General features: G+C 47.9%; 2 protein-coding genes across 7 annotated transcripts in view; one reads left to right on the top strand and one right to left on the bottom strand.

The window, feature by feature from the left end:
* The window catches only part of ASB6 (ankyrin repeat and SOCS box containing 6), a 155,434-nt gene extending 153,911 nt beyond the window's left edge, over window positions 1-1,523 (top strand). The window contains exon 8 of the mRNA XM_038744757.1: window positions 73-1,523. Coding sequence (XP_038600685.1) covers window positions 73-743 — 671 coding nt within the window. The 3' untranslated portion in view covers window positions 744-1,523. The remainder of the gene's footprint in view (window positions 1-72) is intronic.
* Window positions 359-19,347, bottom strand: NTMT1 (N-terminal Xaa-Pro-Lys N-methyltransferase 1). 6 transcript variants are annotated; one of them, XM_038744751.1, is made up of 5 exons: window positions 19,277-19,347; window positions 4,332-4,518; window positions 2,894-3,146; window positions 2,055-2,350; window positions 359-443 (listed from the first exon to the last, which is right to left on the bottom strand). In XM_038744751.1, the coding sequence occupies exons 2-4, from the start codon at window positions 4,491-4,493 to the stop codon at window positions 2,094-2,096; spliced, it is 672 nt and encodes a 223-aa protein (XP_038600679.1). In that variant the 5' UTR covers window positions 4,494-4,518; window positions 19,277-19,347; the 3' UTR covers window positions 359-443; window positions 2,055-2,093. The 6 variants fall into 6 exon arrangements, with proteins under 6 accessions (XP_038600679.1, XP_038600678.1, XP_038600682.1 ...); XM_038744750.1 differs by lacking the exon at window positions 359-443 and having other exon boundaries at window positions 1,622-2,350; XM_038744754.1 differs by lacking the exons at window positions 359-443; window positions 19,277-19,347 and adding an exon at window positions 15,156-15,173 and having other exon boundaries at window positions 1,622-2,350.
* Between the last annotated feature and the right edge of the window lie 6,868 nt (window positions 19,348-26,215).

A 26,215-nucleotide genomic window follows, 5' to 3' on the forward strand; every position in this document is an offset into this window, starting at 1 on the left:
CTCTTTCGGCCCCTGACCGAAGTCAGTGGGATGTTCCTCGACGGATAAGCTGCCTCCCTTTTCCTGTGCCAGGTGCAGACGTCAAGGCCGCCACGAAAGATGGTGACACGGTCTTCACCTGCATCATCTTCCTGCTGGGCGAGACGGTGGGAGGCGACAAAGAAGAGGCCCGAATGATCAACCGGTTCTGCTTCCGGGTCACCCAGCTGCTCCTGGCCCACGGGGCGGACCCCAGCGAGTGTCCGTCCCACGAGTCCCTCACCCACATCTGCCTCAAGGGCTTCAAGCTGCACTTCGCGCTCCTGCGCTTCCTGCTGGAGTCCGGAGCCTCCTACGACTGCTCCCTCCACGGCCCGTCCTGCTGGTCCGGCTTCCACGTCGTCTTCGACAGACTCTGCTCTCACCCCCGCTCCGGCCCCGAGGACGGCGGCCCCTCGGACCTCCTGCAGAGAGCGGAGACCGTGCTGGAGCTCATGGTGGCCAGCTCGCAGAGGGTCAGGCTGCCCCCCGGCTTTGAGGTCAGCCCCGCCGGCCGCCATTCGGAGAGGATCAAGGCCCTGCACCGCTCCCTGAAGCAGCTGGAGTTCTGCCCCCAGTCCCTGAAGCACCTCTGCCGCGTGTTCATCCGCCAGCGGCTCCGGCCGTGGCCCGTGGACGCCAAGGTCAAGGCCTTGCCCCTCCCCGACCGGCTAAAGTGGTACCTCCTCATCGAGCACGGTGGCCCCGGCGACCAAGACATCTGATTCGGCCCAGGCGAGCCCCTCCTCCGGGTTTCCGGCGGGGTGAGAACTTGGGGCGCGGCCGTGCCCGCCTGGAGACGAGTGCCCCGAGTGCCAGTCTGTCTGTGTGCCACCGGACCGAACCCTCCTGGGAAGGGGCAGGTAAACCGACTCCGTTCACCTCCGTCTGCAGGTGCGGGACAGCCGGGGGTTCGGACCGTGCGTAAAAATACGACGTGGGGGCCGGGGGGGAGAATGCCACCACCTCCCCATTCTCTATGGTGTGGGAATCAGTTTGCATCTATTCTAACACAAAGAAAAGCTGTTCTGCCAGCATTTAGCTGAGGGTGTGGTGGAGGTCTCACTGTTTCTTGGTTTCTCTAGCTGTCTGTCACCCCCCAAAAGCCCCAGGAAAGCGGTCCTTTCTCGCAGGGTGGCGTGGTAAGCCAGCGCACTTTTTAGACAGCCTCCAGCTAAGCCAGTGGCTTTCTGGAAATTCCCTCCCACACCGGGAGAGAGGGGTGTGCAATGTAGAAGACGGTTGGAAAAGCAATCATGACGGATCCTCTGCCTCCCCCGGCTGATTTAAAAGTAAGGCTGAGTGAATGAACGTTTTAATCACGTGTGTAAAGCATTGGTGTTCTGAATAAGTTGGAGCAATTAAACCAGGTCTTTGCTAAGTTAAAACGGGGCTGTCACCTCTCTGACTTGGGCAGGGGTGGGGAGTGAAGAAGGTGTTTTCTTCCAGCCTAGGTGACTTTTTTGAGACCGCGTACCTTCTACAGGACCCAAAACTCCCCAGGCTCCATCTCCACTCATCCCCACTGACGCTAAGAGGCCGGGGCCGGGCCTCCCATCACCCGCCACTCGCGCCAAGTCATCACGCCGGCTGCACACGGGTGGGAGAGCTCACGCACGAGTTCGCTTTTTATTTCTGGGGGGAGAACGGTAAAGGCACAGAGACGGGGCAACTGACACACCGCCGAGGCCAGCGGGCCCCCTCCCTCGCACCTGTCAGGGCAAGTTGGGGGCCCGAACTGCTTCTTTGAGAGGCAGAGAGCTCCGGCCTCCTCCGGCTCTGGCCACGCAGCTCCTAGAGCTGGGAAAAAGTGAGGTGCGAGTCCCACTTCGGGGACCACGGCAGCTAGCGGGGTGATTTGGTTTTAAACCCGGGAGAGAACCAAGCAATCTGCAGAGCCGGTTCAGCTCTCCGCCACCCGGGCAGCAAGAGGAGGGCGGCCTTGTAACCTTTGGCAACCGCCCGTGCGCCTCAGCAGAGCGGGCAGACGGCCACCACGGAGTGATGCCCACCCACCCAGCCCGGCCCCGCTGTACCTAGCCGGTCCGTGAGGTCCTTTCCCTCCGGGCCGGGCCTCATCTCAAGGCGAAGCTGTAGACGTGGTAGATCTCGTCGGGGAAGTTCTCCTGCCGCTCCTCGGCCAGGAGGTTGAGGCCCGCGAGGCGGACGATCCTGCGCACCACCTCGAGGTCCCGGCACACGCTGCTGTCCACGTCGTCCATGATCACGCCCTCCTGGGCCATGTTGTCTTTGATGACGATGATGCCGTTGGGCCTCAGGCCCAGCTTGCAGCGCCGCAGGAAGTCGGCCAGGTGCTCGTCCGTCAGGTGGCCTGGAGGAGGGTGAGAAAGGTTCCACTAAGGGCAAGTTCCTCCGTCTTCGGCCCCTTTGGGTCCCTGGGCGGGGGAAAGACGCGGGGAGGGCGGCCCAGCTTCCACGACGGCTACAGGCGGTCTCCTTCGGGTCACGCTAAGGAGGGACACAACCGCGGGGTTCCCCGCCGCTGTCTTCCATCCCAGGGAGTAACCGCTGAATTGGGTGAGAACCTGACTAGGCCAAAAGTGGGCCCTGAAGGCGATCGCAAACAAGTGACTTCCAGGGCAGATTCCCTGCTGGGCAAAGGACGGGCGGAAACCGTCATTTCCCAAACCCCACCTGCCTCAGAAAGCAGCAGGGACCACGGAAGTCAGGGGGCGGCTTTGGCTTCTAGCGCCAGAGGAAGACTCTGTTACGGTGTACCCTCCCACGTGCTTAATACAGCGCTCGGCGCACAGTGAGCGCTCCATAAATACCGTCGGCTGAGTGACGGAAAGGCTGCCTGGGCGGCCGGGGGGAGGAGGGAAACCAAGGGGGGAAACAGGAGCAGGGACCTCACCTATCACCCACTGGATCCAGATGACATCGTACGAGTTAGGCTCGGGGCTGAAGTCCTGCAGGCCACAGCAGAAATAGTTCCTTACCCGCTTGCCCTCCTCTCCCAAATAGGTCTTGGCCTTAGTCAGAAAGTCCTCCGTCACGTCCACCATGTCCACCACTTTGAACAGGGGTAAGAGCAGCCTCTTGGTGATCCGCCCGATCCCGGCGCCGCAGTCCAAAGCGCGGGTGGTTCCCGTTCGGTTCGGGCCTTCCTGAAAAGTAGACGGGGCTGGGATCGGCTCCGGAGACCCTGGCGGCCGCCCCACGGGTTCCCGTTAAGAGTCGGATCCTGGGCTGGGGCACTGGAAGTCGGGAATAGCTTCCCTCGCAGTTGTTCCACGAGATAAATCCCCCTCTAGACTGTGAGCTCACTGTAGGCGGGGAACGTGTCTGTCTGTGGTTGCACTGTACTCCAAGCCTTCAGTACAGTGCCTGGCACACAGTAAGTGCTCAATATATACGATTGAATTAATTGATTACAGCATTTGTCTCAGTTACTTCATCTGTAAAATGAAGCTGAAGACTGTGAGCCCCCCGAGGGACAACCTGATCACCTTGTAACCTCCCCAGCGCTTAGAACAGTGCTTTGCCCATAGTAAGCACTTAATAAATGCCATTATTATTATTATTGAGCACTTACTATGTGCCATGCACTGCACTAAGCACTGGGGTGGATTCAAGCAAATCGGGTTGGACACAGTTCCTGTCCCAGGAGTCCCAGGAGACTTGTGGGGCTCACAAGTCTCAACCCCCATTTTACAGATGAGGGAACTGACGCAAAGAGAAGTGACTTGCCCAAAGCCACCCAGCAGACAAGGGGTGGAACAGGGATTAGAACCCATGACCTTCTGACTCTCAGGCATGAGCTCTACTGAGAAGCAGCGTGGCTCACTGGAAAGAGCCCAGGCTTTGGAGTCAGAGGACGTGGGTCCAAATCCCAGCTCCGCCGCTTGTCAGCTGGGTGACTTTGGGCAAGTCACTTCACTGGGCCTCAGTGATCTCATCTGTAAAACGGGGATTAAGACTGTGAGCCCCGCAAGGGACAACCTGATCACCTTGTAACCTCCCCAGCGCTTAGAACAGTGCACATAGTAAGCGCTTAATAAATGCCATCATTATTATTATTATTATTATTATTGACATCACACTGCTTGAATGAATGAATCTGTGCCAGGGTCTTATCTGCGGGTACACCTGGCGTATTGTGCAAATGGGTATGACTCCTCGCTCTGCCCCAGGGTCTTCCCACCCTGTAAAAGGCCGCCTCCTACACTGTGCTCACAGGGGGCATTTCTTCGGGGCCATCTAAGCCAGCAGAAGGCTCCGGTGTGGGGGAAGCGGCGAGCAGGGGGCACAGCGGAGCCCGGCCCCCCGGAGACCCCCGGATCCCCACCTACCCTCAGGAACCGCTGGAGGAACTTCTTGGAGCTGTTGATGTCGATGCTGGAGATGTGGCCGTACCCTCCGAGCATGCCGTCCACCGTGGGCGGGACGTCCTTCCAGTACTTCTCCGCCTTCGTGTAGAACTGGGCCTCGTCTTCCACCACCTCGCTGGACATGCTGGGCTCCGAGGCGCCTCTGCTCCTGCCCAGGGAGAGAAAAACAGCGGCGTCGGTGAGAACTGGGGCGGTACAGAAGCCCCGGACTCCAGATTTCAGGCTCGATGCTCACCCCACGGCCCTCATCGGGGAGCGCGTTCCTCTACGCTGTAAGCTCACCATGGGCAGGGAACCTGCCAGCCGATTCTGTTGTATCGTGCTCTCCCAAGCGCTCAGTACAGTGCTCCGCACACAGTAAGCACTTAATAAGTACTATTGATTATAAAGCTCCACCATCACTATCGGTCACTTAACACAGACAATCCCGCAGGAAGGAGATGAGGAAGGCAACCACCCACGTTCCCCCGTAACGATTATAAAGCTCCATCATCATTATCGGTCATTTAACATAGACAATCCCGCAGGAAGGAGATGAGGAAAGCAACCACCCACGATCCCCCCAAGGCTCCTGCAGCCACGGGGCACACGGGGGGGGTCAGTTAACAATATTAATAATCATGACCATTTATTAAGCCTTTATTCTACGCTAAGCACGGGGTGGATACAAAATAGATCACACAGTCCCACGGAGAGCTCACATCCTAAGAGGGACGGGGGACCAGGTATCCTTTCCCCCTTTGACGGATGAGGAAACCGAGGCCCAGAGAGGTTAAGTGGCTTGCCTGAGGTCACACAGCAGACTAATGAAAGAGCAGGGACTGGAGCCTGGGTCTCCTGAGTTCCTGACCTACGGTCTTGCTCCTAGGAACCGTCGCGGCTCTTGGCCGGTAGAATTTTCTGCACTTACAGGAATGTATGTTGGTACTACAATGCCCTTCTGCGTCACCCTTCCTTGCCCCTTTTATTCACTCATTCATTCAATCGTATTTATTGAGCGCTTACTGTGTGCAGAGCACTGTACTAAACGCTTGGGAAGTATATAGAGACGGTCCCTACCCAACAGCGGGCTCACAGTCTAGAAGGGGGAGACAGATGACAAAACAAAACATATTTTATTCATCCCCCTTGCCGTCCTACAGCCCTTCTGTCCACATTTGTAATTCATTTATAGGCATGTCTGTCTCGCCCTCTAGACTGTAAATGTTGTGGGAAGGGAATGCGCCTATTATACCAAGTACGGTTCTCTGCACACAGCAAGCGCTCAATAAATTCATTCATTCAATCGTATTTATTGAGCACTTACTGTGTGCAGAGCACTGTACTAAGCGCTTGGGAAGTACAAGTCGACAACATAATAATACTAATGGCCTTTATTAAGCGCTTACTATGTGTAAAGCACTGTTCTGAGCACTGGGGAGGTTACAAGGTGATCAGGTTGTCCCATGGGGGGCTCACAGTCTTCATCCCCATTTTCCAGATGAGGGAACTGAGGCCCAGAGAAGTGAAGTGACTTGCCCCAAGTCACCCAGCTGACAAGTGGTGGAGCCGGGATCTGAACCCATGACCTCTGACTCCAAAGCCCGGGCGCTTGACCTTGGGCAAGTCACTTAACTTCTCTGTGCCTCAGTTCCCTCATCTGCAAAATGGGGGTTAAGACTGTGAGCCCCCCCATGGGACAATCTGATCACCTTGTATCCCCCCGCAGCGCTTAGAACAGTGATGATAATAATAATAACAATAATGATGGTATTTGTTAAGCACTTACTATGTGCAAAGCACTGTTCTAAGCGCTGGGGGGATACAAGGTGATCAGGTTGTCCCACGTGGGGCTCGCAGTCTTCATCCCCATTTTCCAGATGAGGGAACTGAGGCCCAGAGAAGTGAAGTGACTTGCCCGAAGTCACACAGGTGACAACTGGCAGAGCCAGGATTTGAACCCATGACCTCTGACTCCAAAGCCCGTGCTCCTTCCACTGAGCCACGCTGCTTCTCTAGTGCTTTGCACATAGTAAGTGCTTAACAAATACCATCATTATTATTATTGTCACTGCCTGGACTTCACCAAGTTCGGTCTGCCCTTATTATGTGCAGGGAACTGTACTAAGCACTTGGGAGAGTCCAACAATCCCTGCCCTCGCTTACCAAGGAGTGGAGGAGACAGATACTATAATAAATTGTACATATTTTTTACTTTGTACATATTTTTCACTTGTACATATTTTTTACTCTATTTATTTTATTTGTACATATCTATTCATTTTATTTTGTTAGTATGTTTGGTTTTCTTCTCTGTCTCCCCCTTTTAGACTGTGAGCCCACTGTTGGGTAGGGACCGTCTCTATATGTTGCCGATTTGTACTTCCCAAGCGCTTAGTACAGTGCTCTGCACATAGTAAGCGCTCAATAAATACGATTGATGATGATGATGACGATGATAAATTCTCGGGAAGGGGAAGCCAGGAAGAAAGAGACGCAGCCCCGAGCGTGAAGACCCGAATGCTTAGTGGCCCCCGAAGGATTTCCAGGGTCTGTCCCTTTTTTCCTTTTTCCCGTCACCGGCTACACACATTCCCAGATGTCACCGTCGGAGCCCGGCTTGGCGACTGCCGCGGCCTCCTCCCTGATCTCCCTGCCTCCGGGCTCTTCCCCCTTGGTCTGAATTTCACTCGACTGCCTCTTCTACAACATCGCTCTGCGCCCAGCTCCCCGCTCCTCAAAAAACTCCAATTCCTCCCTGAATCAAGCAGAAACTCCCGTCCGATGCCTTCCATTCAGCTCCCTCATTCATTCAATCGTATGTGTTGAGCTCTTACTGTGTGCAGAGCACTGTACTAAGTGCTTGGGAAGTACAAGGTGGCAACATATAGAGACGGTCCCTAACCAATAACGGGCTCACAATCTCCCCACCAAATCATCATCATCATCAATCGTATTTATTGAGCGCTTACTGTGTGCAGAGCACTGTACTAAGCGCCTAGGAAGTACAAGTTGGCAACATATAGAGACAGTCCCTAACCAATAACGGGCTCACAGTCTCCCCACCAAATGGCTCCTGGAGAGGCAGCGTGGCTTAGTGGATGGCGCACGGGCCCGAGAGTCAGGAGGACCTGGGTTCTAATCCCATCACTTCTCGGCTGTGCGACCCTGGGCAAATCACTTCCCTTCTCTGGGCCTCAGTTACCTCATCTGCAAAATGGGGATGAAGACCGTGAGCCCCACAGGGGACAGGAACTTTTGTTCTCTGTCTTCCCCTTTTGGACTGTGAGCCCACTGTTGGGTAGGGACTATCTTTATATGTTGCCAATTTGTACTTCCCAAGCGCTTAGTACAGTGCTCTGCACATAGTAAGCGCTCAATAAATACGATTGATGATGATGATCTGCCCTGGCGCTTAGAACAGTGGTTGGCACACAGTAAGCACTTAACAAGTACCATTATTATTATTATATACTTCTATATTCGCCTTCCTTCTGTCTGTCATTTGCTTTAGTGTTTGTCTCCCCTGCTCAAATGCCAATTCCTTGGGAGCCGGGATTATGTCTGCTAATTCCATTATACCCCCACAGGCGCTTACTACCGTGCTCTGCATATAGTAGGTGCTCAGTAAATGCTGCCGACTGACTGCTGACCATTCATTCATTCATTCAATCATATTTCAGCTAGAGGGGTCACCCCTGGTTACAAATATGAGGAGATGCCCCATTTCCACAGGCTCATTCCCTGCAAAGCAGGGCCCCTGTGTGATATATATGTGTATATATACACATATATATTATATATACACATATATATCCTACTGAGAGCTCGCCTCCTCCAGGAGGCCTTCCCAGACTGAGCCCCCCTTTTCCTCTCCTCCTCCCCATCCCCCCGCCCTACCTCCTTCCCCTCCCTACAGCACCTATATATGTTTGGACAGATTTATTACTCTATTTTACTTGTACATATTTACTAGTCTATTTATTTTGTTAATGATGTGCATCTAGCTTTATTTCTATTTATTCTGATGACTTGACACCTGTTTACATGTTTTGTTTTGTTGTCCGGCCCCACCTTCTAGACTGAGCCCGTTGTTGGGTACGGACCATCTCTATATGTTGCCAACTTGTACTTCCCAAGAGCTTAGTACAGTGCTCTGCACACAGTAAGTGCTCAAAAAATATGACAATGAATATATCACACATACACATGCACACATATATATCTAGCTACATACATATCTATCACAAACTCTGAATGACTATATCAGATACACACATGCACATATATATCCAGCTACATACATATCTATCACAAACTCTGAGTGAATATATCGCACATACACACGCACATATATATATATAGCTACATATATATCTATCACAAACTCTCTCTGAGTGAATATGGGATATGGGATATATCCCACACACACACATATATATCTAGCTACATATATATCTATTACAAATTCTCAATGAATATATCGCACATACACACATATATATCTAGCTACATATATATCTATCATAAACTCTCTGATTGACTATATCGCACATACACACACACACATATATATCTAGCTACATATATATCACAAACTCTCTGAGTGAATATATCGCACATACACACACATATATCTAGCTACATGTATATCTATCACAAACTCTGAATGATTATATCACACATACACACACACATATATAGCTAGCTACATATATATCTATCACAATCTCTGAATGAATGAATATATCGCACATACACACGCACACATATATATCTATCACAAACTCTCTCAATGAATGATCATATCACACAAACATATATATCTAGCTACATATATATCTATCACAAACTCTCAATGAATATATCGCACATACACACGCACACATATATATCTAGCTACATACATATCACAAACTCTCTGAGTGAATATATCACACATACACATGCACACATATATATCTAGCTACATATATCTATCACACACTCTCTCTCTGAATAAATATATCACACATACACACGCACATATATAGCTAGCTACGTATATATCACAAACTCTGAATGAATGAATATATCGCCCATACACACGCACACATATATATCTAGCTACATATATATCTATCACAAACTCTGAGTGAATATATCCCACATACACATGCACACATATATATCTAGCTACATATATATCACAATCTCTCTGACTGAATGAATGAATATATCGCACATACACATGCACACATATATCTAGCTACATATATATCTATCACAAACTCTGAATGAATGAATATATCGCACATACACACGCACACATATATATCTAGCTACATATATATCAAACTCTCTCTGAGTGAATATATCACACATACACACATATACATCTAGCTACATATATATCACACTCTCTGAATGAATATATCACACATACACACGCACATATATATCTAGCTACATATATATCTATCAAACTCTGAATGAATTATCGCACATACACACACACACATATATATCTATCACAAACTCTCTGATCGAGTGAATATATCCCACATACACACGCACACATATATATATCTAGCTACATATCTATCACAATCTCTCTCTCTGACTGAATGAATATATCACACATACACATGCACACATATATCTAGCTACATATATATCACAGACTCTCTCAATGAATGTATCGCCCATACAAACACACACATATATATCTAGCTACATATATATCTATCACAAACTCTCTGATTGAGTGAATATATCCCACATACACATGCACACATATATATCTAGCTACATATATATCTATCACAATCTCTCTGACAATGAATATATCGCACATACACATGCACACATATATCTAGCTACATATATATCTATCACAAACTCTCTGATTGAGTGAATATATCCCACATACACACGCACACATATATATCTAGCTACATATATATCTATCACAATCTCTCTGACAATGAATATAACGCACATACACATGCACACATATATCTAGCTACATATATATCTATCACACACTCTCTGAATGAATATATCACACATACACACGCACATATATATCTAGCTACATATATATCTACCACAAACTCTCAATGAATGAATATATCGCAAATACACACACACACACATATCTAGCTACATATATATCACAAACTCTCTGATTGAGTGAATATATCCCACATACACATGCACACATATATATCTAGCTACATATATATCTATCACAAACTCTCTCTCTCTCCTGCACTAGTTTATGTATCAGGAGAGTCTGGTGGGAGCAATGTGATGAGAAGCAGGATGGCACAATGGCAAGAGCCCACGCCGGGAGTCAGAAGGTCATGGGTTCTAATCCCGGCTCCCACCTAATCTGCGGTGTCACCTTGGGCAAGTTGCTTCACTTCTCCGGGCCTCAGTTACCTCATCTGTCAAATGGGGATTGAGACTGAGACAGGGACCGTGTCCTACCCGATTGGCTTGTATCCACCCCAGGGCTTAGTACGGTGCCCGGCACACAGTAAGGGCTCAACAAACATCATCATTATTATTATTATCATCTCAGTTTGACTCCAACTCCACTCATGCCCATATTCCTCTTAGCCTCAAGAAGAAACTCCTCAACCCCGGTGTCAAATCGGCTCCATTCACTCCCCCCTCATCCTCACTCTTCTCCCACAACACCCCAGTCTACACGCCTTGTTCCTCTCATGGCAACCTAGTCTCGGCTCCTTGTTCTCACCTCGCTTGCTCCTGACTTCTTCTTCTCCAACTTCAAAGTCCATCTAAAAATCACACCACCTTTGGGAGGCCTTCTTTGATTAACCTCTCTTCATACTGTACTCTCCCAAGTCCTCAGTACAGTGTTCTGTAATTTATTTATACTAATGTCTGCCTCCCCCTCTAGACTGTACGCTTGTTGTGGGGAGGGAATGTCTCCATGTTTTGTTTTGTTGTGTCTCCCCCTTCTAGATTGTGAGCCTGTTGGTGGGTAGGGACCGACATAAATGATTGAATGAATGAGTGTTTATTGTTACATTGTATTCTTCCAAGTTCTCAGTACAGTGTTCTGTAATTTATACTAACGTCTGCCTCCCCCTCTAGACTGTACGCTTGTTGTGGGGAGGGAATGTCTCCATGTTATGTTTTGTTGTCTGTCTCCCCCTTCTAGATTGTGAGCCTGTTGTTGGGTAGGGACTGTCATAAATACGATTGAATGAATGAATGAATGTGTGTTTATTGTTACAGTGTATTCTCCCAAGTTCTCAGTACAGTGTTCTGTAATTTATTTATACTAACGTCTGCCTCCCCCTCTAGACTGTACGCTTGTTGTGGGGAGGGAATGTCTCCATGTTTTGTTTTGTTGTCTGTCTCCCCCTATTAGATTGTGAGCATGTTGTTGGGTAGGGACCATCATAAATATGATTGAATGAATGAATGTGTGTTTATTGTTACATTGTATCCTCCCAAGTTCTCAGTACAGTGTTCTGTAATTTATTTATACTAACGTCTGCCTCCCCCTCTAGACTGTACGCTCATTGTGGGGAGGGAATGTCTCCATGTTTTGTTTTGTCGTCTGTCTCCCCCTTCTAGATTGTGAGCCTGTTGTTCGGTAGGGACCGTCTCTATACGTTGCCAACTTGTACTTCCCAAGCGCTTAGTACAGTGCTCTGCACACAGTAAGTGCTCAATAAATAAAATTGAATGAATGAATGTCTGTTTATTGTTACACTGTATTCTCCCAAGCACTTAGTACAGTGCTTAGCAAAGCAGCGTGGCCCAGGGGAAAGAGCACGGGCTGGGGAGCCAGAGGTCATGGGTTCTAATCCCAGCTCCGCCACTTGTCATCTGGGTGACCTTGGGCAAGTCACTTCACTTGTCTGGGCCTCAGTTTCCTCATCTGCAAAACGGGGATGAAGACTGACAGCCCCACGTGGGACAACCTGATTACCTTGTATCTACCCCAGCGCTTAGAACAGTGCTTGGCACATAGTAAGCGCTTAAATACCAACATTATTATTATTACAGAACACAGAAAGCGCTCAGTAAATACGACAATGAATTGATTAAAGCTTTTTACACACACACACACACTTTGCGCCTGCAAACTTCTGAACTGTATCGAAACACAGACTCTCCATTCTTAGGGAGAAAACTTGGGCTTGGGTGTCAGAGAGAACCTGGTTTCTAATCCTAGCTCCACCACCTTTCTGCGGTGGGACGTTGGGCAAGTACCCTCACTTTTCTTCGCCTCAATCTTCTCATCTGTAAAATGGGGATTAAGACTGGGAGCCCCCCCACCAGGGGACGTGGATTGTGCCTAGCCTGATTAGCTTGTACGTAATCCAGCGGTTAGTACAGTGCCTGGCGCATAGAAAGCACTTAATAAATACCATTTAAAACCAGCAAAAACCCAATTGTATTTACTGAGCATTTACTGTGTGCAGAGCACTGTACTAAGCACCTGGAGGAGTACAATATAAAATAATTGGGAGACACATTTCCTGCCCACACGCCAAACTGATTACTCTCCTTTCCCCTTCAGTCCAAGATGGCTTCATTTGTTCGGGCGCTTTTCATACAGAGAAGCTCATTCATTCAATTCAATCGTATTTATTGAGCGCTTACTGTGTGCAGGGCACTGGACTAAGCGCTTGGGAAGCCCAAGTTGGCAACATCTAGAGACGCTCCCTACCCAACAGCGGGCTCACAGTCTAGATGGAGCAGAGAGGTGAGTTATTGCCCTTCTAGAGCTCCAGTCCACAAACTCAGAGCCCAGGCTCTCCTCTGGTAAATCCCTGGGGGGAATAATGATAAGGGCATTTATTAAATACTTACTATGTGCTAAGCACCGGGATCAACAGAAGATAATTAGTTCAGACAGTCCCTGACGCCCACTGGGTGCCCAGCGCTTAGAACAGTGCTTTGCACCATCATTATTATTATTATTATTATTATTTTCTGCCAGGCTCTCCTCTGGTAAATCCCTGGGGGGAATAATGATAATGGCATTTATTAAACACTTACTATGTGCTAAGCACTGGGATCAACAGAAGATAATTAGTTCAGACAGTCCCTGATGCCCACTTGATGTTCAGCGCTTAGAACAGTGCTTTGCACCATCATTATTATTATTATTATTATCTGCCAAGCTCTCCTCTGGTAAATCCCCGGGGGGAATAATGATAAGGGCATTTATTAAACACTTACTATGTGCTAAGCACCGGGATCAACAGAAGATAATTAGTTCAGACAGTCCCTGACGCCCACTGGTTGTCCAGCACTTAGAACAGTGCTTTGCACCATCATTATTATTATTATTATCTGCCAGGCTCTCCTCTGGTAAATCCCTGGGGGGAATAATGATAAGGGCATTTATTAAACACTTACTATGTGCTAAGCACCGGGATCAACAGAAGATAATTAGTTCAGACAGTCCCTGACGCCCACTGGTTGTCCAGCACTTAGAACAGTGCTTTGCACCATCATTATTATTATTATTATCTGCCAGGCTCTCCTCTGGTAAATCCCTGGGGGGAATAATGATAAGGGCATTTATTAAACACTTACTATGTGCTAAGCACCGGGATCAACAGAAGGTAATTAGTTCAGACAGTCCCTGATGCCCACTGGATGTCCAGCGCTTAGAACAGTGCTTTGCACCATCATTATTATTATTATTATTATTATTATTATTATTATTATTATCTGCCAGGCTCTCCTCTGGTAAATCCCTGGGGGGAATAATGATAAGGGCATTTATTAAACACTTACTATGTGCTAAGCACCGGGATCAACAGAAGATGATTAGTTCAGACAGTCCCTGATGCCCACTGGGTGTCCAGCGCTTAGAACAGTGCTTTGCACCATCATTATTATTATTATTATTATCTGCCAGGCTCTCCTCTGGTAAATCTCTGGGGGGAATAATGATAAGGGCATTTATTAAACACTTACTATGTGCTAAGCACCGGGATCAACAGAAGATAATTAGCTCAGACAGTCCCGGATGCCCACTGGATGTCCAGCGCTTAGAACAGTGCTTTGCATTATTATTATTATTATTATTATTATCTGCCAGGCTCTCCTCTGGTAAATCCCTGGGGGGAATAATGATAAGGGCATTTATTAAACACTTACTATGTGCTAAGCACCGGGATCAACAGAAGCTACTTAGTTCAGACAGTCCCTGACGCCCACTGGATGTCCAGCGCTTAGAACAGTGCTTTGCACCATTATTATTATTATTATTGTTGTTATTATTATCTGCCAGGCTCTCCTCTGGTAAATCCCTGGGGGGAAATAATGATAAGGGCATTTATTAAACACTTACTATGTGCTAAGCACCGGGATCAACAAAAGATAATTAGTTCAGACAGTCCCTGATGCCCACGGGATGTCCAACACTTAGAACAGTGCTTTGCACCATTATTATTATTATTATTATTATTATTATTATTATTATTATTATTATTATTATTATTATTATTATTATTATCTGCCAGGCTCTCCTCTGGTAAATCCCTGGGGGGAATAATTATAAGGGCATTTATTAAACACTTACTATTTGCTAAGCACTGGGATTAACAGAAGATAATTAGTTCAGACAGTCCCTGATGCCCATTGGATGTCCAGTGCTTAGAATAGTGCTTTGCACCATTATTATTATTATTATTATTATTATCATCTGTGACAGGCCCCCCCAACCAACTCTCCCCAACTGGACGTACCCCCTGAATGTCAAGAAGGGACTATGAGCATAAATGTGCAGCGTAGCGAATAAAGCACAGGCCTGGGACTCACAAGGTCTTGGGTTCTAATCCCAGCTCCGCCACTTGCCTGCTGTGTGACCTTGTGCAAATCACTTTACTTCTCTGGACCTCAGTTCCCTCATCTGTCAAATGGGGACGGAAACTGTGAGCACCAGGGGGGACAGGGACAGTGTCCAGCCTGGTTTGCTCGTATCCACCCCGGCGCGTAGTATGGTTCTTGGAACACAGTAAGCGCTTAACGAATTCCACACTAATAATTATTATTAAGTGTCTGCTGGGCGGACTCCTTTAGAAGGGGCCAGGAGAGGCTGTTCTGCCTCCAATCCCAGCTTCGAGGTAGGGAAGTGGGGAGGGTTCAGCTGGTAGCAGGAGCAGCTGGAGGCAGGGACAGGCAGGAGACCCTCTGGGAAAAAGTCTGTACTGCGTCTTGGCTCTAAATATAAACATCGACTCTCGATAAGGACCCTCTCTCCCCCCTGAAAGCCAAGGGAGGCCTCCTCTCCACTGGCTCAGAATAGCCACCGAGAGCCTTGTTAATAACAATAATAATAATAATAATAATGATGGGGGAGAGGAGGAGGGGAGGAGGGGAAGGGGGGAAGGGAAGGGGGGAAAGGGGGGAGAGGGGAGGGGGATCCTGTTACCCCCCCTCCAGATCCCTGTCATTCATAATCATCGACGCTAATACTATCATTATTGTTAAGGTTACCATTTGTGAATGACAAAGGTATTGTTCCTGTCATCACTGTTGCTATTGTCATTATGGTCAGTATTACCATTAGCATCACCGTTCCCATTGTTATTGGACAGAGGTATTGACCCTGTCGCTGCTGTTATTATCTGTTATTATCGTCGTTAAGGTGTTACTACCTGGCCTTGGGGGTCACGTGGGCGGCTTGTACATATTTATTACTCTATTTTCCTTGTACATATCTATTCTATTTAATTTTGTTAATATGTTCGGTTTTGTTCTGTTTCCCCCTTCTAGTCTGTGAGCCCACTGTTGGGTTGGGACCATCTCTATATGTTGCCAGCTTGTACTTCCCAAGCGCTTAGTCCAGTGCTCTGCACACAGTAAGCGCTCAATAAATACGCTCAATCAATACGATTGATTGGTCGTATCGTATCGGGCCTGGAATGCCCTCCCTCTGCCCATCCGCCAAGCTAGCTCTCTTCCTCCCTTCAAGGCCCTACTGAGAGCTCACCTCCTCCAGGAGGCCTTCCCAGAATGAGCCCCTTCCTTCCTCTCCCCCCTTCATCCCCCCCGTCTTACCTCCTTCCCTTCCCCACAGCACCTGTGTATATGTATATATGTTTGTACATCTTTATTACTCTATTTTACTTGTACGTATCTATTCTATTTACTTTATTTTGTTAATATGTTTGGTTTTGTTCTCTGTCTCGCCCTTCTAGACTGTGAGCCTGCTGTTGGGAAGGGACTGTCTCTATGTGTTGCCAACTTGTACTTCCCAAACGCTTAGTACGGTGCTCTGCACACAGTAAGCGCTCAATAAATACGACTGATTGATTGATTTTGTTAATATGTTTGGTTCTGTTCTCTGTCTCCCCCTTTTAGACTGTGAGCCCACTGTTGGGTAGGGACCGTCTCTGTATGTTGCCAACTTGTAGTTCCCAAGCGCTTAGTACAGTGCTCTGCACACAGGAAGCGCTCAATAAATACGAATGATTGATTGACCCGACCTTGGGGTCACGTGGGCGGCCCGTCCTCGGGGGTCACGTGGACGGCCCGACTTTTTTGGGGCCACGTGGCCAGCCAGGCAGGGGGAGGGGTCACGTGGTCAGCCCGGCCCTGGGGGGTCACGTGGGCGTCCTAGCGGCGGGATCAATCAATCAATCGTATTTATTGAGCGCTTACTGTGTGCAGAGCACTGGACTAAGCGCTTGGGAAGTACAAGATGGCAACATATAGAGACGGTCCCTACCCAACTCACAGTCTAAAAGGCGGAGACAGGGAACCAAACCGAACACACTAACAAAATAAAATAAATAGAATAGATATGCACAAGTTAAATAAATAGAGTAATAAATAAATCAATCAATCGTATTTACTGAGCGCTTACGGTATGCAGAGCACTGTACTAAGCGCTTGGGAAGTACAAGTCGGCAACATATAGAGATGGTCCCTACCCAACAGCGGGCTCACAGTCTAGAAGGGGGAGACAGAGAACAAAACAAAACGTACTAACAAAATAAAATAAATAGAACAGATATGTACAAGATAAATAAATAAATGGAGTGATAAATCTGTACAAACATATATACAGGTGCTGTGGGGAAGGGAAGGAGGTGAGATGCGGGGGATGGAGAGGGGGGCGAAGGGGAGAGGAAGGAAGGGGCTGAGTGTGGGAAGGCCTCCTGGAGGAGGTGAGCTCTCAGTAGGGCCTTGAAGGGAGGACGAGAGCTAGCTTGGCGGATGGGCAGAGGGAGGGCATTCCAGGCCCGGGGGTTGACGGCGGGACAGGCGATCAATCAATCGCATTTATTGGGCGCTTACTGTGTGCAGAGCACTGGACTAAGCGCTTGGGAAGTACAAGATCATCATCATCAATCGTATTTATTGAGCGCTTACTGTGTGCAGAGCACTGGACTAAGCGCTTGGGAAGGACAAATTGGCAACATATAGAGACAGTCCCCACCCAACAGTGGGCTCACAGTCTAAAAGGGGGAGACAAACCCAAACATACTAACAAAATAAAATAAATAGAATAGATATGTACAAGTAAAATAAATAGAGTAATAAATATGTACAAACATATATACATATATACAGGTGCTGTGGGGAAGGGAAGGAGGTAAGATGGGGGGGATGGCAACATATAGAGACGGTCCCTACCCAACTCACAGTCTAAAAGGGGGAGACAGAGAACCAAACCGAACATACTAACAAAATAACATAAATAGAATAGACATGTACAATCAATCAATCAATCGTATTTATTGAGCGCTTACTATGTGCAGAGCACTGTACTAAGCGCTTGGGAAGCACAAATTGGCAACATATAGAGACAATCCCTACCCAACAGTGGGCTCATAGTCTAAAAGGGGGAGACAGAGAACAAGACCAAACATACTAACAAAATAAAATAAATAGAATAGATAGGTACAAGTAAAATAGAGTAATAAATCTGTACAAACATATATACAACCGAACATACTAACAAAATAACACAAATAGACATGTACAATCAATCAATCGTATTTATTGAGCGCTTACTATGTGCAGAGCACTGTACTAATCGCTTGGGAAGTACAAATTGGCAACATCTAGAGACAGTCCCTACCCAACAGTGGGCTCACAGTCTAAAAGAGGGAGACAGAGAACAAAACCAAACATACTAACAAAATAAAATAAATAGAATAGATATGTCCAAGTAAAATAGAGTAATAAATATGTACAGACGTATATACATATCTACAGGTGCTGTGGGGAAGGGAAGGAGGTAAGATGGGGGGGACGAGGGAGAGAGGAAGGAAGGGGCTGAGTGAAGGGGCTTTTAGACTGTGAGCCCACTGTTGGGGGGGGACTGTCTCTGTGTGTTGCCAACTTGTAATAATAATAATGGCATTTATTAAGCATTTACTATGTGCAAAGCACTGTTCTAAGCGCTGGGGTGGCTACAAGGTGATCAGCTTGCCCCACGTGGGGCTCCCCGTCTTCATCCCCATTTTACAGATGAGGCAACTGAGGCCCAGAGAAGTGAAGTGACTTGCCCAAGGTCACCCAGCAAGCACGTGGTGGAGTCCGGGATTTGAACCCATGACCTCCGACTCCAAAGCCCGGGCTCTTTCCACTGAGCCACGCTGCTTCTCCAGGCGCTCAGTCCAGTGCCCTGCACGCAGTAAGCGCTCAATAAATACGATTGATGATGAGTGTGGGAAGGCCTCCTGGAGGAGGTGACGTATATCCATGTATACAGGTGCTGTGGGGAAGATGGCGGGGGGGAGAGAGGAAGGAAGGGGCTGAGTGTGGGAAGGCCTCCTGGAGGAGGTGGGCTCTCAGTGGGGCCTTGAAGGGAGGACGAGGGGTAGTTTGACGGGCGGAGGGAGGCCATTCCGGGGCCACCTGTCCGTCCCGGGGTCGGTTTCTTCTCACTAAAATGGACGGCGTCGCGGCCCTGTTCCCTCACTCACCTCAGGACGGACGTCGAGCGGCCGCGGCCGACGGTCACCTCGGCGACGACCGCCCCCTGTACGTCACTTCCGGCCGCTCCTGCGCCCGCAACCGGAAGTCCCGCCCCCGTCTCCATGCCCACCGGAGGCCCCGCCCCGCCTCCACGCCGACGGAGGCCCCGCCCCCTCGTCCCGCCACCGGATGTCCCGCCCCCGTCTCCATGCCGACGGCGGCCCCGCCCCGTCTCCATGCCGACGGAGGCCCCGCCCCCTTGTAGCCCCGCCCTGCGAGGCCTCCCCTCCTTGTCACTACTTCTCCCATCATCAGCATCATAACGATGGCATTTATTAACCGATCAATCGTATTTCATCATCAACATCATCATCAATCGCATTTATTGAGCGCTTACTCTGTGCAGAGCACTGTACTAAGCGCTGGGGAAGCACAAATTGGCAACATCTAGAGACAGTCCCTACCCAACAGGGGGCTCACAGTCTAAAAGGGGGAGACGGAGAACAAAACAAAACATGTTAACAAAATAAAATAAATAGACTAGACATGTACAAGTAAAATAAATAAATAGAGTAATAAATCTGTACAAACATATATCCATATATACAGGTGCTGTGGGGAAGGGAAGGAGGTAAGATGCGGGGGATGGAGAGGGGGGCGAGGGGGAGAGGAAGGAAGAGGCTCAGTCTGGGAAGGCCTCCTGGAGGAGGTGAGCTCTCAGCAGGGCCTTGAAGGGAGGAAGAGAGCTAGTTATTGAGCGCTTCCTCCTTCCCCTCCCCACAGCACCTGTATATATGTATATATCTTTGTACACATTTATCACTCTATTTATTTATTTATTTATTTATTTTACTTGTACATATCTATTCTATTTATTTTATTTTGTTAGTATGTTTGGTTTTGTTCTCTGTCTCCCCCTTTTAGACTGTGAGCCCGCTGTTGGGTGGGGACCGCCTCTATATGTTACCAATTTGTACTTCCCAAGCGCTTAGTACAGTGCTCTGCGCATAGTAAGCGCTCAATAAATACGATTGATGATTGATGATGATGATGCTTACTGTGTGCAGAGTACTGGGGAAGCAGCGTGGCTCGGTGGAAAAGAGCCCGGGCTTTGGAGTCAGAGGTCAGGGGTTCCAATCCCGGCTCCCCCAACTGTCAGTTGTGTGACTTTGGGCAAGCCACCTCACTTCTTTGTGCCTCAGTTCCCTCATCTGGAAAATGGGGATGAAGACTGTGAGCCCCCGGTGGGACAACCTGATCACCTTGTAACCTCCCCAGCGCTTAGAACAGTGCTTTGCACAGAGTAAGCGCTTAATAAATCCCATCATTAGTATTATTATTATTATTACTGTACTAAGCGCTTGGGAAGTCCAAGTTGGCAACATAGAGAGACGGTCCCTACCCAACAGTGGGCTCACAGTCTAGAAGGTGGGCTCACAGTCTAAAAGGCTAAGTGCTTACTATGTGCCAAGCACTGTTCTAAGCGCTGTGGAGGATACAAGGTGATCAGGTTGTCCCACAGGGGGCTCACAGTCTTCATCCCCACTTTTCAGATGAGGGAACTGAGGCCCAGAGAAGTGAAGTGATTTGCCCAAGGTCACACAGTTGACAATTAGCAAAGCAGGGATTTGAACCCATGATCTCTGACTCCAAAGCCCAGGCTCTTTTCCACTGAGCCACGCTGCTTCTCTAATAATAATAATATTAAATAATAATAATAATCACATTTATTAACCACTTACTATATGCCAAGGACTGTTCTAAGCGCTGGAGAGGTTACAAGGTGATCAGATTGTCCCACGGGGGGCTCACAGTCTTCATTCCCATTTTTCAGATGAGGGAACTGAGGCCCAGAGAAGTGAAGTGATTTGCCCAAAGTCACACAGCCGACAATTGGCAGAGCCGGGATTTGAACCCATGACCTCTGACTCCAGTGCTTTTTTCCACTGAGCCACGCTGCTTCTCTAATAATAATAATATTAAATAATAATAATAATGATGGCATTGATTAACCACTTACTATGTACAAAGCACTGTTCTAAGCGCTGGGGAGGTTACAAGGTGATCGGGGGGCTCATAGTCTTAATCCTCATTTTACAGATGAGGGAACTGAGGCCCAGAGAAGTTCATTCATTCATTCATTCAATTGTATTTATTGAGTGCTTACAGTGTGCAGAGCACTGTACTAAGCACTTGGGAAGTACAAGTTGGCAATATATAAGAGACGGTCCATACCCAACAGCGGGCTCACAGTCTAGAAGTGACTTGCCCAAAGTCACCCAGCCGACAAGTGGCGGAGCCGGGATTTGAACCCATGACCTCTGACTCCAAAGCCCGGGCTGTTCCCGCTGAGCCACGCTGCGAAATGAAGTGACTTGCCCAAAGTCACCCACCTGACAAGTGGCGGAGCCAGGATTTGAACCCATGACCTCTGACTCCAAAGCCCGGGCTCTTTCTGCTGAGCCACGCTGCGAAGCGAAGTGACTTGCCCAAAGTCGCCCAGCTGACAAGCGGCGGAGTGGGGATTTGAACCCGTGACCTCTGACTCCCAAGCCCATGCTCTTTCCACTCTATTTGAGTATTTGAGTACTTACTATGCGCAGATCACTGTACTAAGCTCTTGGGAGAGTACAATGCAACAGAATGTGACCTTGGACAAGTCACTTCACTTCTCTGTGCCTCAGTCTCCTCAACTGTAAAATACGGATTAAATACCCGTTCTCCCTCCTACTCAATAATAACAATGGCATTTAAGTGCTTACTATGTGCAAAACACTGTTCCGAGCGCTGGGGGGGATACAAGGTGATCAGGTTGTCCCACGTGAGGCTCACAGTCATAATCCCCATTTTACAGATGAGGTATCTGAGGCTCAGAGAAGTTAAGTGACTTGCCCAAGGCCACACAGCAGACATGTGGCGGAGCCGGAATTCGAACCCATGACCTCTGACTCCAAAGCCCGGGCTCTTTCCACTGAGCCACGCTGAGCCCCATGTGGGACAGGGCCTGTGTCCGCCCTAATTAACTTGTACCTCCCCCTGCGCTTTAAGCAGTGTTTGACGCATAGTAAGCACTTAACAAATACCGTAAAAACAAGGAAAACAAATAAAAACAAACCATCACAGAAAGGACTCCATAAATACAATCGGTTGATTGATTGACAGCCCCATCCTTTCCGCCGTCTGACTCAGTGTTATTCAAGGTGATCCTCCTTATTGGACACCACTTTTCCAGAAGCTCTGAGCAGTGTTTGGGGCTGGAGGTCAGCGATTTCAGAGGTCACCGGCTAGGGAATAAAGGTTGCCCTCAGAAAATTCAGAAAAAAAAAAAAGTTTCCCCTGAAGCCTTTAAAAATAACATTCCCTCCCACCCGCTTCTCCTGGCAGGGTCAGGAGTCAAATAAACTCACAGTACTTCCATGTGTTAGGTCCCTGTCACTAATAAGGTCAACCTGTTTCAGGAAAACGGATTTTCCAAAGTATTCCAGTGGTACGGGCATTGTGGATAGCTCCATGCAAACATGAACAATTTCACAGCAATCTAAAGAGACTCTTCCAAAGGAAGCTTCTCAGTCTGCTGCCAACTTGTACTTCCCAAGCGCTTAGTCCAGTGTTCTGCACACAGTAAGCGCTCAATAAATACGATTGAATGAATGAATGAACCTTCTGTCTCCTAACCTCACTCATGGACACACGGCAGGCTGGTGATGGCTCCGACTTGGATTTCCACTATTCAGTCATTCATTCAGTCATATTTATTGAGCGCTTACTGCGTGCAGAGCACTGGACTAAGCGCTTGGGAAGTCCAAGTTGGCAACATATAGAGACGGTCCCTACCCAACAACAGGCTCACAGTCTAGAAGGGGGAGACAGAGAACAAAACAAAACATATTAATAAAATAAATAGAATAAATATGTACAAATAAAATAGAGTAATAAATACATACGAACATGGATACATAATAATAATAATAATAATAATAATGGCATTTGTTAATCAATCAATCAATCGTATTTATTGAGCGATTACTGTGTGCAGAGCACTGTACTAAGCACTTGGGAAGTCCAGGTTGGCAACATATAGAGACGGTCCCTACCCAACGGTGGGCTCACAGTCTAGAAGGGGGAGACAGAGAACAAAACAAAACATATTAACAAAATAAAATAAATAGAATAAATATGTACAAATAAAATGAATAGAGTAATAAATACATACAAACATATATACATAATAATCATAATAATAATGATGGCATTTGTTAATCAATCAATCAATCGTATTTATTGAGTGCTTACTGTGTGCAGAGCACTGTACTAAGCACTTGGGAAGTACAAGTTGGCAACATATAGACGGTCCCTATCCAACAGTGGGCTCACAGTCTAGAAGGGGGAGACAGAGAACAAAACAAAACATATTAACAAAATAAAATAAATAGAATATGTACAAGTAAAATAAATCAATCAATAAATAGAGTAATAAATACGTAAAAACATATATACATATATACAGGTGCTGTGGGGAAGGGAAGGAGGTAAGGCGGGGGAATGGAGGAGGGAGGAGGGGGAGAGGAAGGAGGGGGCTCAAGCACTTACTATGTGCCAAACACTGTTCTAAGCGCTGGGGAGGATACAAGGTGATCAGGTTGTCCCATGTGGGGCTCACAATCTTAATCCCCATTTTACAGATGAGGGAACTGAGGCACAGAGAAGTCACAAAGCTGACAAGCGGCGGAGCCGGGATTTGAACCCATGACCTGTGACTCCCAAGTCCGGGCTCTTGCCACAAAGCCTGGTGATCCCTGGCTGGCAACACACTTGGAGAAGGTCCTCCTAATAATAATAATAATAATCATGATGGTAATGGAAATGGTACATGTCAAGCACTTACTGTGTGCCAAGCACTGTACTAAGGGCTGGGGTGGATAGAGGCAAATCAGGTTGGGCATAGTCCCTGTCCTACGTGGGACTCACAGTCTCAATACCCATTTTACAGATGAGGTAACTGAGGCCCTTGTGACCAAGGTCACAAGGCAGACATTCATTCAATCGTATTTATTGAGCACTTACTGTGTGCAGAACACTGTACTAAGCACTTGGGAAGTACAAGTCGGCAACATATAGAGACGGTCCCTACCCAACAGTGGGCTCACAGTCTAGAAATGTGGCGGATTCGGTATTAGAACCCACCGTCTTCAAACTTCCAGGCCAGTGCGCTATCCAATATCCATTAACTCCCTACTGAGAGCTCACCTCCTCCAGGACGCCTTCCCAGACTGAGCCCCACTCCTTCCTCTCCCCCTCCTCCCTCTCTCCATCCCCCCGTCTTACCTCCTTCCCTTCCCCACAGCACCTATATATACGTATATATGTTTGTACATATTTATTACTCTATTCATGTATTTATTTTACTTGTACATATCTATTCTATTTATTTTATTTTGTTAATATGTTCGGTTTTGTTCTCTGTCTCCCCCTTCTAGACTGTGAGCCCACTGTTGGGTAGGGACTGTCTCTGTATGTTGCCAACTTGTACTTCCCAAGCGCTAAGTACAGTGCTCTGCACACAGTAAGTGCTCAATAAATACGATTGATTGATTGATTGATTATGCCATGCTGCTTCTCCTGAGAAGCCCCGGGATGTCAGGTACTTCTACTTGCCAACTTGTACTTCCCAAGCGCTTAGTACAGTGCTCTGCACCCAGTAAGCGCTCAATAAATACGATTGAATGAATGAATGAATAAATGAACCAGGAAAGGGAGGGTTCGCCTTACTCCAAAGCCTAGAATCCCAGGGACAGTCCGGTCTCCTGCTTTGAGGCTCAGGCCTTCTTTGTCCCTAATCCCTGACCGCCCTTTGTCCCCTTGTTCCCCCGGGGAGGTTTTCCAGGCAGGAAAGCGAAGGGAGAGATGGATGGACGTGCCCTGGTCCTGGCTCTGACTCCTGGGAAGCCCAATATAGGCAGGGAAGGGGACGGACAGGGAGGGGCTTGCTCAGGAGGGGTTGTCTCAAAGAAAATAAAGAAAACGGAGGCTGGAGCCCCAAATGGGAGAGGCTGGGGTCGATGAAAAGAGGCCCCCCAGATCCTGGAGTCCAGAGATGGGAGCTTTGTTCTGAGGAGAGCAGACACCCCCCGCTTCCCACAGGCTCATGGGGTGACATGACAGTTTCCACACCTTCCCAGCGGACAGGAAGCAGTAGGAAATCACGGAGAGGAATGGAGTTCTGCATCCCGGTTGAGGTGAGGGGAAGGGAGGAAGAGAGGGTGCTCCCCTGAGGGACGAAAAGGTGAGAACCCTTCTCTACATAGGGTTCTCTACATAACCCCTCTCTACCTCCCTCCCTCCTGCCTCTCCCCTCTCCAGTCTCCACTTCACTCTGCTGCCTGGATCAGTTTTTTATAAAAACGTTCAGCCCATGTTTCCCCACTTTTCAAGAACCTCCAGTGGTTGCCCATCCACCTCCTCGTCAAATTTAGAAACTCCATGAAAGCACTCAATCCTCTTGTCCCTGTCTTCCTCACCTTGCTGTTCTCCTACAACCCAGCCTATATCATCATCATCAATCGTATTTATTGAGCGCTTACTGTGTGCAGAGCACTGTACTAAGCGCTTGGTAAGTACAAATTGGCAACATCTAGAGACAGTCCCTACCCAACAGTGGGCTCACAGTCTAAAAGGGGGAGACAGAGGACAAAACCAAACGTACTAACAAAACAAAATAAATAGAATGCTTTGCTTCGCTCATGCCAACCTACTCACTGTATCTCAATTTCAATGATTTCGCCACCGACGTTTTGCCCCCATCCAACCTCTGGCCTGAAACCCTCTTCATGTCCAACAATGACTCTTCCCACCTTCAGAGCCTTATTGACGGCACATCTCCTCCAAGAGGACTTCCCCGACCAAGCCCTCATTCCTTCTTTTCCTATTCCCTTCTGCGTTTCCCTGAC

Source organism: Tachyglossus aculeatus, chromosome 4 (assembly GCF_015852505.1).
Source record: "Tachyglossus aculeatus isolate mTacAcu1 chromosome 4, mTacAcu1.pri, whole genome shotgun sequence".
Classification (NCBI taxonomy): domain Eukaryota; kingdom Metazoa; phylum Chordata; class Mammalia; order Monotremata; family Tachyglossidae; genus Tachyglossus; species Tachyglossus aculeatus.